The sequence below is a fragment of the Metarhizium brunneum genome, chromosome 3, assembly GCF_013426205.1.
Source record: "Metarhizium brunneum chromosome 3, complete sequence".
Classification (NCBI taxonomy): Eukaryota; Fungi; Ascomycota; class Sordariomycetes; order Hypocreales; family Clavicipitaceae; genus Metarhizium; species Metarhizium brunneum.
The window spans coordinates 3,448,206-3,464,461 of NC_089424.1; the positions used below are offsets into that span (position 1 = coordinate 3,448,206).

The following is a 16,256-nucleotide window of genomic DNA, read 5'->3' on the forward strand; positions in this document are numbered from 1 at the left end:
GAATGTCTTGGGGGGTGGGTGGGGGGAGAGGAGCCGTGGGTAGACGAATCACATGTCCATATGCAGCCAGATGGCGAATGTGCAGACACAAACCAGACTCCACCAGTTTGCGTCGACCCTTGTCCAAGCAACATGTGAACTAATAAAAAGCCCTACATACTATGTATTACCGGACTCCTTATTAATTAATGTTTCGCTCTGTAGTCAAATGAAATTACACGCATGATACAAGCATCGTGCAAGCGTAAAATCTAAAACAGTATTGGGCTGTACCAGGCCAAGGACAGTAAGAGTCTAGAAAAGTAGACTGTCTGTACACGCATCGTGACGCGTCAGACTCCTTATCACTGAGTAAACCAGGCTGGACGTTGAGTGGAATAGGGCCTTCAACATTCAATATTGCCCAGCACCAATCCATATCGAGGCGACGCATCCAACACTTGTTCAAATTAGTGCAGCAATTCCTGTCCATCATCGTGGATATGAACTGACTGGTTCATGCCTTCCTCATACAACGTAGCGGCCGCGCTCTGAAACACACTGAAGGGCTGATCCGCTTTATGTGGAAGGTCAGTAAATTAGATTGGGAAATCATCATTCAAGCGGAAATGCCAACTCGAGGTCTTCTTGGTAAGTTGAAACGTCGTTTTTTTATAGCTGCGTGTGATAAAAGGAATCATTCCCTCATTAAAAAGTACAGCGTCTTACAACTCCCCATCACCCACTTCCTTATCTTCAACAACAAAATAGTCCCTGACTGTCACCTTGCCGCTGTTCACCTTCTCCCAAATCTCAGGCGTACAAGTCTCAGGCGCCAGGATGTAGCACTTGGGCTCGGGCGCCTTGGGAGCAGCCTGCTTAACGTGCCAGGTGTCCGGAGGGCCGACAGTCGACAACTCGTCGTGTACAGGCAACAAGCCAGTGGGGATATCACGGTTGAACAATGCACGCATGAAGATTTCATACGCAGCCTCGGGCTGATACACGGGGATCATGTGTCCAGCCTGATAGACACGAGTAAAGCTGAAGTTGCCAAACTGGCGGGTAAGCCCGCCCACGCCTTCAGACGTAATCAAGGGGGTGTACCCAGCCTTCTTGAAGTCCTCTGCGCGCGAGTAAGGGATGGCAAGAGATGACATTTCTCCTCCGATCCAGTTGCAGGCGAAGTCGCGATCTCCATACATCATATGCACCTTAACACCCGAGTCGAGAAGGTAGCCAACTGCGTCCAAGAATCCGCCATGAATCTCATCCAAGGTGGCGAAAAAGTTCAGGGCGACGGTCTGTGATGACATGGTAAAGTTGACAGGACTACCAAGGGCTCCGAGGGCCTTTTCTTGAGCGAGGTAGCCGATGTAGTGTGGAGGCGGGAATGGGTCATTCTTGGGGTGCGAGATGTCGAAACGAGCATTGTTGCTATTTTCGAAAGCCATTTCGCCGCTCATCGCGCACGTTTCTTCCATCTTTGGGCATAGTTCTGAGGGGAAGTCTCGCGCCACTCTGAGCGCATTCTTGTCGATGCCAACAAGCTCCTTCTGGCACTGAATGATTTGGTCACGACAACCCCCCTCCCGGGTAAAGTTGTGCATTAGCCCATCATAGACGGTCTTGTTGATGGCCTTGATATCATAAGTCTATGAGGTTGTTAGTATATCCGTACACCACGGGTCGTTGGTGGTACCAGACTGCGCCTACATTGTTAAAAGGGAAGATGATGGACGCCTCTTCCTGGATAACGGCGTCAAGGTAGCCATTGACGATGCCCAGAGTATCAAGATGAAGATAGTGTGCGTGTTCCACATCAATAGTTCCATTGAGAATCTTTTCATTCTGCTGCTGGAAGAAGCGCATGAATCCAGGCCCATAATGGCCGCCGTAGCTCTCAGCCCACATACTGATTCGGTCATCATTCGGCTTGTAATGAGGGAATTCAGTGAAGAAGGTCTGGGCAAAGTGCCACAATGCATGGGCAGCCTGCTGGGTGCTGTTGGTGGTGTGAGACAACTTTTGACTGGAAAGAGTGCCAATTCGTGTTGTAAGGTTGGTCTGAGGTGTTTCGGTCGAAAAGTTGGTGGGAACAATGATGGCCTCTTCACTGCCAGCGTATACGGTCACATTGGTGGGAATGTCGTATGAGAAGCCGACTTGATTAGGCTCATCAATGTAGAGCATGTTGACATAGTTATTCCAGCTCCAAGGATTATGAATTGTAGACTTGGAATCGTCACCAATGAAACAAGGACCGTTCTCGCCCAAAAGACCGATCATGGAAGAGCCACCAGGGCCCCCGTTGAGCCAAATGGCCAGCGGAGCATTTTCCGGTTCATGACGAGCCTCAAAAAACCAAAAGAATCTAAACATTATGAGATTCAATGCATTGCATAAATGCCCAATTCTCAGTACAAACTTACGTGTTGACGGGATAATCCTGCTTCTCGCCCGAGCCATCATCCAATAAACCTGGGGGAAGGTGGACGTGGCCAGCGTAGGATTTGACGCCCGGTGTGGACTCACAAAGCCCCGGCTACAAGGTTTGCGGTTATTAGCCATTTGATTGATCCAAATACAGAAGATAGGGCCGGTCTCACCTCTTTGAATGAAATGGTCACGTTCTCGTGAAGCTTGGATTTGATGACCTTGACGCCCTCAGAAGGAGGTGGGAACTGGGCGGCAGCCAGACTGGCCAGACCGCCAAGCAAGAGACCTGTAGAAAGCATCTTTCTTGTTTGTGGCTAAATAAATCAACAAATTACACAAATCATAGCGTGTGAAATCGAGGGAGTTCTAATGTTCCTTGAAATTGCCCAAGTCGAAGAAACTAGGGTCTTCATCCCGGAAGTCGTACCCCCGCTGTCTGGACTCTCTAGGGCGCCATCCCCACGCACCTTGTTGGCCACGGTGACCGCAGTACATTGAAGCAGGCCCAGCAGGGAGTAGACAGTCATGTCGCTTCAATGTTCTGGACCTGCCCTTCAAGGAATGCCGCCGGGGATGGTACCCGATAGGCGTTTACAGCGAGTAAAGTAACTCACTGCGCGGGGTGGTGTATTTCTGGACAGGGTATGGCGGCGCGAAGTCGCCGAGGCGGAATTACCAGACCCATTCAGAACAAAGCCGTGGCTGAGACATTCTTTGGAGACTAAAACTACGTACTCCGTACTTTGCAAGTTAATTTATTCTTACACGCTCGGCCGCCGATAGTCGTCAGATTTTTTTATCCAGACAATAAAAGTGTAGCCCAAGTTAAAGCAGGCCTTCGCAGTGTTTCTGGGCGGTGCACGTGACGACGCAGTCCCGGGGCGACGACCATGGCAAGCCTGGAGTTTCAAATCATCGGAGTCGGAGTAGGAGCATCCAGATTTGGGCGCTAAACGAGGACACGTCCACTCCAGAAGCTTCGGTTCACGTACTCGATGTTGCCTGGCCTCCAAACCCTCATATCAGCAGCTGCCTCCCGCGACACCCGCAAAGTCAAACAAAATGCATAGAGATTAACCAACCAGAAGTAATTCGAAAGACCTGATCACTTACCTACCAGACATCTGGCCCAACACAAAAACATGGACGTTCAACTGCTGGTATACGACCTCTCCCGCGGATTGGCCCGGCAAATGTCCATGGGCTTATTAGGCTTCCAACTCGATGCCATATACCACACCTCAATTCAGCTCAATGGCCGCGAGTACGTTTATGATGGCGGCATCATTGCCATCACACCGGGGTCATCTCACCTAGGTCAGCCATTGGAGAAGATTCACCTGGGGACCACCAATCTGCCGTTGGACATAATCGAGGAGTACCTGGATTCGTTGCGGCCTATATTCACATTAGAGGTAGGTTACAACGACAGCTGCAGTAGCAATCATTTTTTTCTGACTAGCATTGTCCAGGCATATGATCTCTTTCGTCACAATTGCAACAATTTCAGCGACTCCTTTGCCAACTTTCTTGTCGGCAAAGGCATTCCCAGTCATATTGTCAGCATGCCACAGGCCGTATTAGATTCACCCATGGGCCGCATGTTACTACCTCAATTGACTCAAGGAATAAATGCAGGCCGATCAAACGGATCTATCCTCGGCCTGGAGCAAAGTGCTCAGGTTTCCAGCAACGGATCAAGGCCGCACGGAGTCAAGGTTGTTGCTACATTAGACGAGCTCACGCGCCTGCTGGACGGCGCAAGAGACTCATGCGCCATAGTGTTTTTCACCTCTGCTACTTGTCCGCCATGCAAGATGATGTATCCGCTGTATGACCGGCTGGCGGAAGAGTTTGGCAACCAAGTCACGTTTATCAAGGCAGACGTCTCTCAACCCCAATCCATGAGTATTTCGCACAATTTCTCCGTCAGAGCAACACCAACCTTTGTTACCATGCTCAAAGGCAAGGAGGAAACTAGATGGAGCGGAGCTAGCCAAACAACTCTGCGAAATAACATCCAACTTCTTGTACACGCGGCACATCCATCTCATCCGCACGAGAATCTACGACTACCCAGCTTCTCCGATCCGAATTCCCGGCCTGTTCTCTATTCGAAAGTGCCCCCAATGGCGAAGTTGGAAGCGAAGATGGGCGACGTTGCCAAAAGACCGCAGATTCAGAAGCTCAAATCTTTCTTGGAAGCGCGAAGTACCTTAGGTCCCCAAGATGCCGTTCTTCCTGAACTTGAGGAGCTGTCAGATTGCATCCGGGACTCGGTTTCGCAACTTCCTCCCGAGGTCCTGTTCGCAGTTATTGACCTCTTCCGATGCGCGCTGTCAGACCCTCGTGTGAGTGCCTACTCCTCCGAAGAAGCAGAACACAAAACCATCAAGACCGTCTTGAATTCCGTCAACAGTTTAGGCTCTTGTCCATACGCCCTGCGCCTAGTAACAATCCAGATGGCATGCAACATGTTTTCCACGCCGCTATTTGCGCACGAAGTTCTACAGCATGCCAGCCTACGTTCTGCGCTCGTACAACTAGTAACCACTAGTTTCCTAGATGATGCCCACAACAATATACGAGTGGCGTCGGCATCACTCCTCTTCAACATTGCCCTGGCTGGCCGTGGAGAAAGAGACAGAGATTCTAGCGCTGGTCTCCCCGAAGAGGATCAAGTAGAGTTGGCTGCTGCGCTGCTCGAGGCTATCGCGCAGGAGGACAAGTCGGTAGAAGCTCTGCAAGGCATGCTCTCTGCTCTGGGCCATCTGGTGTTCGGCATCAGTTTAGGCGGTGAGCTGGCTGATCTTTTGAGAGCATTAGACGCGCAAGGAACCATATTGGCCAAGACGAAGCTCTTCCCTAACGAGCAGCTTATACAAGAAGTTGGAGAGGAGCTGCTGGGTAAAGGGCTACGGAAACCATAATGACAGATGAGAGTACGAGTGGCGCGTTTGGGCGATGAGTGTTTCACCAAGATGTTCTTAGTCTGAATGGGGTTGCCAGGCTTCCATTATTGTGTTACTTGACGCGTGATTCTAAGCTAAATGTGCCAGTTTAGTATTCAGGAAGGAGTCACTCGTGTGTGTGCCCAACGACCGCTTACCTCTTTTCTCCCCCTGCGTCTTGCGCATACTGACCATCCCAAGCTTGCTGCCTGGACTCTTTCTACTTGGATTCGACATCGGAAAACACCTTATTTTATCTTGTTAACACAACGACACCTACCAGAGTTGGCTAATTCAACATGATGCTACCTAAATTCGCAATCATCATGGCAAGCTATCTTGCCAACTTGGCTGCCGCATATCCAGCCTCCCGCGCCGTCAACGAGATAGCATACCCCTCGTGCGGAGGGCTCACGGACAAACCCCACGAGTGCAATACGCAGTCAATATGCATGGATGACCCTCGAGAGCCGAACAGCTGCGGCATGGCATGCGATGTTCCTGGTATTTGCATCCCCAGGAATGCGGCGACTTGTCAGACAGGGACAGAGACGTGCCCGCAGGGGCAAAAGTGTTTTGGAGATTTGAGGTTCAAGTGTAAGGGGAATAATTGTCACGGACTGTGCTTGTATCCAAAGGGGGATGGTTCTGTATAAGGATTGAGAGGTTGCTCGGGCGAGTCTAGATCGAAGACGAGGCTTCGGGGTGCGTGAGTTGAAAACTTCCGTCATAGACGCTACGATATCCTGGAAGGTTTTGCAACCTACGGAGTACAGTGGACCGCCTCACATGAACTGGCTGGCACGTGTTTGTTTTGGCCCTATAAGTATTGGTACTTAGCCTTGAAGACGTGTTTTAGTTATATTTGAACTGAATACTGTCCTGGACTTCAAAAACGTTTGGGAAACACGACGCGTGAATGAGCGGCACACAGCAGCACTGGTGCATTTTTTCAGTCCACCACCAGCGAACCAATCAGGGCAGGGACAAGGAATCCACCAACCCAGTACAGCCTAGCGCGGTCCACATCCATCTTTCTATATCTTCCCGTGCATCCGCTCAAAGTTTTCTCTCTTTTTCTTCCTTTCTTCTTCATCAAAAAGCTATCTGAGCTGCCACGACCTTCACCTAGACCTCCCACGGTGTCGCGTTGCCTTTCCCCAACGGGGAAGCGCTCAGAAGAGTAAAACCCTTGGATATAGGAAATTTTCCGCAAGATCGTTTTCGGACGAAGCAGTAGGCGGAACAATGCCAAGAAGGGGGGACATCTCTTTGATGAAAAGTAAAGTGATTCTCTTGTAGACGTGACGGACAGCAAACATACGACTGAGATAGGACCACACTGTATCATGGACTCGGGCTTGCCATCTTGAAACCAAATCGCATCAAGGCCGGGCCGGATTCTTGGAAATGCGAAATGAACGTTGCAGTTGAACATCTGAGATTCATTCATGTCTTGGAGAGGCGCGATGCATGACGGTACTCGTACATTTGCTCTAGCTGCATGCTAATCAATCCTGCGCTACTGCACTCAAATCGCCTCCCGGCATCTTGCTCCGATGCTGGTCTCGAACAAATTCTTCAATCTTGTGGTCGTGATGAGGCCTGTCGGGCGGACCAGGGATTTCATCCCGTTCTTCTCCAGGCGACTTCTCTTTGGGCGCCAGGACCTTGCCTGCGGCCGGAATGAACTCGGCAACTGCACTTGTTAGGCGACTTTTAAAGTCAACTAGAGAGATGTATGGGAACGCATTGCCTACTCTTTTCCACGATTGGATTCAGTTTTGGATCTTGGTCTCGCTCTCGCTGGTCCACAGCCGCCTTGTCTAGCTGGGTCTTGAAATTCTCTTGTTGGGCGTTGGAGTCGTTACTAGACGCCATTTTGAGCACGCAGACTCCCTGTTTAGTTACAATGACAATAATGAGAGTGTGAAAAGCGTAATTCAAAATGAAGAGCGTGACACTGATTCATATATCCCGATCCATGGTCAATTACAAGGCGGGCTATGCAACTACATGACGTCAAGCCCGTTGGCGTTTCAACCCCCCATTTTCTCCTCCGTAACAACTAACTGCCTCCGATACAACGTGGGGTTGATAAGATAAGCAGCCAGAATCTCCCAACCTTCAATCCCGGGGGGAGAGAAAAGCATTCGATCTAACAAGCAGCGCACGCCCTGCAATCCCGCTCCGTCACCCGCGATTCTTCCACACGAGTCGTCTCTAGCTGGCTGGGGAAAATGGCGCCGATTCCAATCACCATCATCACCGGGTTCCTCGGCTCCGGCAAAACGACCCTCATCCTCAACCTCATGCCGCAACTCCGCGCCAAGAACCCAGCCTACAAGCTAGCCCTCCTCAAGAACGAATTCGGCGACCTCGCAATCGATTCGCAACTCGCCTCGTCCTCGGCGATATCGGGCGTGCAGGAGATGCTCAACGGGTGCATATGCTGCAACCTCGTGGGCCAGCTGGGTCCCGCGCTGGAAGAACTCGCCCGGACAGTCACGCCCGACCGCATCGTCATCGAGACCAGCGGCTCAGCGTTCCCCGCGACGCTGGCGCTGGAAGTGAACCGCCTGGCGAGAGACGCGGGGAGGTACGAACTAGACGGCGTGATAAGCGTAATCGACGTAGAGAACTGGCAGGGGTACGAGGACACAAGCTACACGGCCAAGATTCAGGCGCGCTACACAGATCTGATTGTGTTTAACAAGTGGGAGACGGCGGGGGAGGACAGGTACGAGGAGTGCGTCGACAGGGTGGGCGACCTGGAGGTTGACGTGGCGAGGGCCAAGAGCGACAAGGGGTGGGTTGACATGAATCTGGTGTTTGGCGTGGACGGCGGGCTGGCGAGGGACTTGACCGAGACGGACATGGAGCTCGAGGTCAACGGAGGACAGCACGACCACGACCACAAACACGGCGGGCAGACCAACGGCCATTCCCACAGCCACCAGAACGAAGTCGAAGTGCTGTCGGTTGAGCTCGCGGCCCCCTCGGCAGCCACGTCCACCCCCAAGCTCCTCGCGTTCCTGCGGGCCGCCCCAAAGGACGAGGTGTACCGCATCAAGGCCGTCGCCACGCTCTCGTCGGCCCCTGAGAACTCGGATGCCGATGCGCCCCGGCCAGGCGGCCTCCCTGGCGGCCGGTACATTCTCAACTGGGCGTTTGGCCGGTGGACGTTTACGCCCGTGGGGCAGGGGCAGCAGGAGCACCCGTCCAGCAGGGACGTGACGCTGCGGATGACTGTCATTCTGGCACGGCACGAGGGCAACAGGTGGAGGAAGAAGCTGGAGGCCGGTGGGTACCTGGAGGCCGAGGGCGTGAATAAGGGCGAGCTGAGCGTCAAGCGCATCTTGTAGACTAGATGAAGATGATAGACGTGATGATAGACATGGCTGGGCTAGAGTTATACGTTGCATAGAAACGAAAGGCCGGTTTGATACGCCGATGGGCACGATTACGACTCTACGTACGCGCGTTTTTTTATCATTTTAAGCTGAAAGCACTTGATTATCTTGTTTTATTATTAGAAGAGGAAAATAAAAAACGAAACGAAACAAAATACAAAATACACAAATTCCCCCAGCCCAAGGTTTGTCCACCATACATCGCCAATATACTACATTATAAATACGACATGCTTTCCCTGCACCGAACGTAGTGCTTCCAGGTCAAATTTCTCTCATCAGCTTCTATAACCACCGTCGGTGTGTTATTCTAGCAACCGAGTCATGCGGTAGATTCTCAATCCTCAAACCATATGGAAACCCATCACCCCCCTTTGCTACCCTCCATTTGGCAATGGCCTTTTCCTCCTTGCTCATTGACACCTTCTGCTGGTGACCCCAACACCTCTCTCCGTGTCCAACGCATATTCTCTCTCCCCCAACACATCTCTCCCCGGGTTTAGCATCTCCTTTCTGGTGCGTTGCACATCTCTCCTCGTGTGCAGCAGACTTGTTCTCGTATCCAATGCATCTCACCTCGTGTCCAGCACATCTCTTCTTGGAGGGAATACAGCTCGTCTCGCCTCCAACGCCCAGCTTCTCACTCAACTTCCCAAATTTAACCAGCAGCCGAATCTGTTCCTGAAACTCTTTTGAAGTTCGTCTTTTTTGAGTGTCTATTTTCCCAATTCTCTTTTTTTCTTCCCTTCTCTCCTCTTCCTCCTTTCTCTTTATTTCTTTGTGAGATTCAAGGCATTTCCTACACCATCTTTCCATCCCATTTGCCGACCCCATGTCCATTTCAACCATCGCCAAGTGTTCACCCAATGTGTGCATGGGCTGGGTCCCGGCTTCTGGTAAACTGTATTTGTTAATTATCGTTCGGGGCGGGGGCCTCTTTTGAGATATCGGCTCGTTCTCATCCGATGTCCTCCTCGACGTCGACCAGCCGCTTATCTGCTTGCCCCTCGAAGTTCTGCTGGTTCTGGGCGGCGGATAATATCGCTCTTGAGACGCTCGTGAACTGGCCCTTCGGCTCGCCGCAGAAGGCGGTCTCGTTCCTTTATTCGACCTCCTAGCCGAGTTCCGCACACTCGAACTGCAGGTCGTCGTCGCGCTTGTACGCTGCGACAGCCCCCTATCAGACCTTAATTCACTGTCCGTCGTTGTTGTACTTGAGCTGTGTCTGGTGTACCGAAGCGGCGCACACCGATACGACGCACTGTTGATGCCCTTGGCGAATGTGGTATTCGTAGCCGGCGGCGAGGCGAATTGGTCCATGTCGGCCAGGCTGTAGTGAGCCCCTGGTTTCCCGACTGGCCTTGACATGGGACGCGGGCTATATTCTCCCGCAACACTAAATTCGGACTCCCTACTCGGTCCCGTCGTCGTGGGATCCGTACCAGGTGGCGCAGTATTGTAGACACTTTCAGGAAAAGTCTTATGCCGTGGAAATCCCCGACGCTGGGAGAAACTAGTGTGTGTTTGGCCGAGAACTGGTGGGATGCTTGCCGTCTCTTGTTCAGAAAAGCCTCCTTGCGGTGCTTCATCACACCGTGAATTCCTTCCAGAATAGGGGATATCATCTTCCCACATGGAATCTCTCTCCGTTGGCAGTCCCAAGAGTGCTTCTGCTGGTTTGCCTGTGTTGCCGTCATCACGATATCTACTCGACTCACGCCGCTTCATCAAAAAAATATTCACTCCATCATGTTGCTCAGGTTCCACCTGTTCATTAAACATCCCCTGATGCGGTTGTTCTGTAGGTTGCATATTTGTGTCGTCGACGAGTACCATTTTGACCGGGCTTGTGAGGTTGGGAGAGGATGGGCGCTCGTGCGTAGTGTTGAAGTGCGGCCATACTGTATTGGAAGGCATTTTGATGTCATGATGAAGGAGAAGAGAAAATCACGTTAACCTGCTATCCTTGGAGAGACGTAAATGTGGCCTTCAAGGAGCTCTTTGTTTCATCATCGAAGGAGGGAACAAGGGGAATGGAGGTCAACCAAGGCGATCAATGTGAATGGGTGTTGTGATTTTTTTTTAAAGAAAAATTCTTTTTCTTGTTTTTCCCAATCTGATTCTTTGTCATTGGTGTGAGTGAGCAGGTATGAGGTGTGAAACCCGGTAACAAAGGATGCTTGTAGTGAATATCGTCAATTTTTAGTCTAACAAAGGGGGAATAAAATAATTGCTTTGCATCGTGTCTCAGCGCTCTGCTACATTACAAAGAACCAGAATAAAGAGCTTCAAATCCTAAAAGTATGCAACAAATGCGTTGGCGCAATTCGCAAATGATCTAAAGACTCACTGTGACCGTCATGTTGTTGCTGAGTACCATCAACGTAGGCGGCAGGTCGTTGCAGAGAAGTTCAACATCAGAAAGATACTGGATTGTAGACATTTCGTCAAGACTAGTGCCTTCTGAAGGAATAGGCAGCGTTGTCATCAAGACGCCCGTGTCTTTGGAATGCTGCCGCATGAGTTCGTTGAGAATCAAGTGCTGCGCTCGACTAGGCAAATCATTGAATGAGAGCGCAACATCATGTCCCGAGGTGGCTGACCCGCCATCTTCAACAATGCTCTTTTTTGGTGCGTGATTTGTGGATGGTTCAGAACGCTCTGGGATAACAAGGTTTGCTTGGTCCTGACCATGCACAGAATATTGCGAGCCGTGTCTCGAGTGATGTCGTGAATGGGAACCCGAATGCGCTCGGGACGGTGGCTGAGATGCTGGCTGATGTGCAAATGAAATTGTTCTTGCGCCTTCTTCGCCGCTGACTTTAGTATCAGGCAACGGACGACTTGAAAACTTGCCGAGCGAGGATTGTCTCGAAAACGCTGGTCGTTCAGCTCGTGGCGTCGGGGGGTTTGATGCAGCCGGCGCGAAACTAATCTTGGAGCCTTCGCCTTCGGCGATAATCTTGGTTTCAGGCACTGGTCGACTAGAGAATCGAGCAGCAGATGACTGTCGCGAAAAGTTCGGTCTCGTTGGTGTAACGGTTCCATCTCGAATGACGTCCCTCGAAGGGCTCATGGAGCGTGATCGCCGAGAACCACCCTGCGGAAATTTTGGAACTTGAAGAGGATCCAAGATAGGGAAGGAGTCGATCTTAACGCTGGTCTCTGCCTCTGGTGGGCTCGCGACGATTTCAGCAACTTCAGGGACATGCCATGTTGCCGAGGATTCGGGATTGTCTGCCAACGTCTGAGACGTATTCATAGTGCCATATGAGGGGATTTGAGCGCTCGACTCGATGGCTCCCAACCTTCTTCCTCGCCCAGACTTTGTTGGCGACTGCTCCGTTGCAGCACCACTGTCCTGCGAAGATTGGAGCAATAGACGCAGTGTTGGATTTCCCAATTCATCTCTCGAGCCCCAAAAAAAATCCCTAGAACCTACTTCGAATTCTTCATCGTCAGTAGAGCCCTCCACATCTGTATCAAATTCGGTGTCTGATTCGGGCTCATGCAGAACTTCTTCGTTGATATGGGTAGTGTGAATTCCCATGCTGACTCCGAGTTTGGAGAGCGTGGCGATGCCCGGCTTCCTGTGCATTTCTACAAATTCAGCCATACTGTGACGGCGCGTATTCCCTGCATCGTCGTGTGGATTGTATGCACCAGGTCGCCCATTTGTCGAGTCCAAAAACTGGGCCAGTTGCGAAAGCTCTTCGCTCGAGGAAAGCTCTTCGGCCTGTCTGCGAAGTATCTGCAAGTCCTCCCACCATTCCTCATCCTTGAGGGCTTCGCAAACAATGATTTCGGCATCAATATCATTGGTGTTTCCGTTAACAATAAGCTCATACGTGTTGAGATGGCCAGAAGCCAAGTAGAAGACGAGGACTTGTGCATCAATTCGCAATTTCTCCAGGAGAGCTTTGACTCTAGCACTCTCCTCCTCGACTTCATGCTCATACTCTACAAATACCAAAACACGTAGGGCAAACGCCCTTCGCCAGGCTTGAACGCTACGCAAAATGTGCCCCAGTTGCAAGATAAGGGTATCTGTAAATGTTAGTCTGTACAAGACTTCCTCTTTTTCCTATTGAAACATGATGGGAACTTACAAGTGTCAAAGTTCGTCGTAAGCACATTCTTGCCATCTGAAGATAGTTCAGCAGACATTTGGATGGGCCACAGATCGATGTACTTTTTGGAATTAGACCCATCATGTCGGGGCGTCTCTAGCTTGTCAAATCCATGCGCTATGGCAACGTTGAGTCTGTATTTCAAAGCAAGATCCTCTAATATGATCATGTAATCGGTGGGAGATACCATGTCTTCGGTTCGAATAACGTCGGTAGGCAGTGTCCCTTCAAGGAGTCGTGCAGACGTATCTCCGCGCCTACGCTTAGCGACCTTGCCTTGCGACTTTGACGGGCGTCTCATCTTGTCAGATGGCGATGCAGGCACATCCGGGATAGGTACCGCAGGGTTTGATTTCCGCAGGTCATCCATATTATAGAATCCCAAAACAGCAACATTCGGACGCATGCCACCAAGGCCAGCAGCCAGAACCAAGTTGCGTACCCCCCAAGTAATCGAAGGGGACATGGTAAGCTGAACAAAGGCCTTGATCCTTGAAAATTCGGAAATATATCGAGTCCAGGCTTGTTGCTGCAACCGAGCCTCGTGCACGCCAGAGTTGAAATCGTCTGTTACGATAACATGGCCCAGAATATAAAGAGACCCCTTCTTCATGGAATTGCAAAATTGAATTAACCGCGTCTGGCGCCGGGGGTTATTGATGAGCAGAATGATATGTGGCCGCCAAAACTTGATGTGTTCTGGCTTTAATCGCAGCAAGTACTTTCGCACTTGATGGTAGATGAGATTCTGGGACACATCGCCCCATCGCTTGGGAGGGCATAAGTAATGGATCAGTAGAAACACGAAAATGAGGACACAAATAGCAATTGCTGCGTAGGTCTCATCAATGAAGAACATGGCGGCAGCAGACAGAAGACTACCAATGCAGGCCGTCTGCCAGTTGAAGAACTTGAAACTGGGACGAAAGTTTGGGGCCGAGCCAATTTTGAGAAGAAAGCAAGCAAGATTCATAACGAAAAAGGTCATCTGAAAAGTTGTCAGCACCAATCATCATGTCCAACGCGCCAACACTCACCTGATAACCCATGGAGATGAAGGTTGCAATCTGATTCAAATCCGCAAGAAGGGCAATTTGCGCAATGACATATGTGAGAAAGATAGCAAGGATAGGCTCATCGGCCTTCTTGGTCCCTCTGCCAAAAATGGACAGTCCGGGCAATAGCTTGTCTCGCGCCAAGGCCTGGAACAATTTCGCAGAACCTATGATGCCCATGAGGGCGGAGAAAAAGGTCACTGCACACTCCCCCGCGAGGACGATTGGCGCTGACAGGTTCGTCAGAGAGATGATGTTGTCGTTTGCGAGGAAGGAATCCCGGGAGATGGTGCAAGCCATGGAGAGAATCACAACAAAATAGACAACAAAGGTTGTTAACATGGCCCACAGTGTGCCTTTTGGTATGGCCTTGCTTGGATTTTTCAAATCCCCAGACATTGACGCACCAGCAAAGATGCCTGACGTGGCGCTGAGAGAAGTTAGCATAGCGATACGCACCGAGAAATGGATATGCGCGTACGGGAACAAAATACCAAACAAGTCTCGAAATGTCGGCAATCCCCGATAGACATGCTTGGAAGAACTCGGCAGAAGATTGTTGACAAAAGTACTGAGACTGAGCCCCGTGTATACAATGCCAGCGTCGTCGTCTCGAAATGGGGCCTTGAAGATGGCAGACAATGGAACACTGAGCACAGCTACCGTCAATATAGCCAACAATAAATTAGACGCCTTTGAAAAAGTAGCTGATCCCAAAAGACACATGCAGGTGCAAGTGACCAATGCTGCCGTCTGCAAGCCATATCCTGCCCAATATCCTCCTGGGAAGCCAGGTCCAACATTGAGGCGAATGCAGTCGATCAAACCAACAATGTTCATGGCAGTGTTGAGAGCTTGGGCTAAGAAGAACAAGATTCCAATGGAGCCTCCGAATTCGGGACCAAGCGATCTCGAGATCAGATAGTATGCTCCGCCTCCCTTGACCTCGCCATTGGAAGCAATAGCCGACAGGGACAAGGTGGTCAAGAGATCAACACAGTAGGCAGTGGCCAACAGTCCTAGGCTTGGTCAATAATTCTGTGTTGCAAGAGACAAAGGGAGGGTGTTGGTATACCCAAAATTCCCAGAAATCCAACCTGTCCCAGAATGAGGCCGAACCGCAAAAACATGAGAATGCTCATAATGTTCAAGCATACGGGAATGTATACGCCAGAAAGCAAGCCCAGCTTGGAGCTCTTCCTCGCATCCATGGCCAAAGCCAGAGGGTCACCCTTGTCGTCGGGCGTTGGAGGCATGGCGGGCTTGTATTTGGAAAGGAAGGAGAAATGCAACAATGTGATTATCACACTATGGCGCCCTTCACGGCAGCATGTGCTCGCAGGTCGTTGTCGGCCGGTGACTTGGAGACATGACAAGCTCTGCTTGATGCCAGCTCCTCGGCGGTGTGGCGATGATTTGCAAACCAGACTCTCAACGAGAAGAAAATGCAGCCACGCCCTCTTGTTCCGGCGGGATGCTTCAATGTTGGCAAGTTGAGTCGGGACTTTGATAAAAGCTAGAGGCCATGAAACGCGGAGATTTTTTCTGTCGCTGACTCTCTGCAGATGACCCGAGGTTGGCCCTCATTCACAATTCGCCGTGGTTTCACGACGGTCGGGATTGCGAGGTCAATTAGTGGTTCAGGCGGAGCAACGCCCACCTACGTCAGACCTGGGGCGCGCCTTCGCCGGCGACGACCGCCAAGGCAGCCGCAACCGTGGCGGTCAATCATCAGCGATCATCAGAGCCTCAGAGGGCTGATGGTCCACATGAATGTCCATGTCGGTTCGTATGGCAACTGGTACAGGCCAACCGTCACCTGTGGAACAATCCCGCGGGACTACAGAGCACTTGGGGCTTAAACTCGCTAGATGAAACAAGCACAGCTGCCAGAATACCGTCGACGGGCCTGGATGACATCAATTGATGCCAACATCGTTTGGAACATTGAACGTTGAAGGATCCATGCCGAGAGACCCGGCAGCACTTGAGGTCTGGTACTTAGTAGTTGATTACCTGGTGCTCTCCGGCGCCCTTATCAATGTTAACACCGAGTACTCCACAAGGATGCCGACCTACATGATGATAGTATTAACATCCCAACGCCAATAGGATCCAGGACCAAGTGCTCTTGCTGTTCAACGTGACCCGTCCCCCGCGGCCGGATGCAATCGGACCGTCCAGTCGTGATGAGAAACTGGTGTGCGGGATGGCACTCCGTTTAAGCAAGCCGTTGCATCATTTTGCCGCCCCCGGATTCATGCAGCCACTCACATTCCAAGCCACAGA

The 16,256-nt window shown here is 51.1% G+C and overlaps 6 protein-coding genes across 6 annotated transcripts; 2 read left to right on the forward strand and 4 right to left on the reverse strand.

The window, feature by feature from the left end:
* Positions 1 to 704: 704 nt before the first annotated feature.
* SCPA_1 (Carboxypeptidase S1 A) lies at positions 705 to 2,717 on the reverse strand (the record flags this gene model as incomplete). The annotated part of the gene is made up of 4 exons (XM_014687110.1): positions 705 to 1,634; positions 1,696 to 2,353; positions 2,412 to 2,524; positions 2,589 to 2,717. The coding sequence occupies 4 exons, from the start codon at positions 2,715 to 2,717 to the stop codon at positions 705 to 707; spliced, it is 1,830 nt and encodes a 609-aa protein (XP_014542596.1).
* Positions 2,718 to 3,560: 843 nt separating this feature from the next.
* Positions 3,561 to 5,348, forward strand: DESI1 (Desumoylating isopeptidase 1; the record flags this gene model as incomplete). The annotated part of the gene is made up of 2 exons (XM_014687109.1): positions 3,561 to 3,833; positions 3,891 to 5,348. The coding sequence occupies 2 exons, from the start codon at positions 3,561 to 3,563 to the stop codon at positions 5,346 to 5,348; spliced, it is 1,731 nt and encodes a 576-aa protein (XP_014542595.1).
* A 1,532-nt stretch (positions 5,349 to 6,880) lies between these two features.
* G6M90_00g062880 (uncharacterized protein) lies at positions 6,881 to 7,250 on the reverse strand (the record flags this gene model as incomplete). Its single annotated transcript, XM_014687108.1, has 2 exons — positions 6,881 to 7,068; positions 7,130 to 7,250. The coding sequence occupies 2 exons, from the start codon at positions 7,248 to 7,250 to the stop codon at positions 6,881 to 6,883; spliced, it is 309 nt and encodes a 102-aa protein (XP_014542594.1).
* A 359-nt stretch (positions 7,251 to 7,609) lies between these two features.
* yjiA (P-loop guanosine triphosphatase YjiA) lies at positions 7,610 to 8,734 on the forward strand (the record flags this gene model as incomplete). Its single annotated transcript, XM_014687107.1, has 1 exon — positions 7,610 to 8,734. The coding sequence occupies one exon, from the start codon at positions 7,610 to 7,612 to the stop codon at positions 8,732 to 8,734; it is 1,125 nt and encodes a 374-aa protein (XP_014542593.1).
* A 1,162-nt stretch (positions 8,735 to 9,896) lies between these two features.
* On the reverse strand, positions 9,897 to 10,699 carry G6M90_00g062900 (uncharacterized protein; the record flags this gene model as incomplete). Its single annotated transcript, XM_066130753.1, has 2 exons — positions 9,897 to 9,946; positions 10,045 to 10,699. The coding sequence occupies 2 exons, from the start codon at positions 10,697 to 10,699 to the stop codon at positions 9,897 to 9,899; spliced, it is 705 nt and encodes a 234-aa protein (XP_065986761.1).
* Positions 10,700 to 11,120: 421 nt separating this feature from the next.
* VHC1 (Vacuolar cation-chloride cotransporter 1) lies at positions 11,121 to 15,223 on the reverse strand (the record flags this gene model as incomplete). The annotated part of the gene is made up of 5 exons (XM_014687105.1): positions 11,121 to 12,829; positions 12,892 to 13,900; positions 13,950 to 14,397; positions 14,449 to 14,986; positions 15,043 to 15,223. The coding sequence occupies 5 exons, from the start codon at positions 15,221 to 15,223 to the stop codon at positions 11,121 to 11,123; spliced, it is 3,885 nt and encodes a 1,294-aa protein (XP_014542591.1).
* Between the last annotated feature and the right edge of the window lie 1,033 nt (positions 15,224 to 16,256).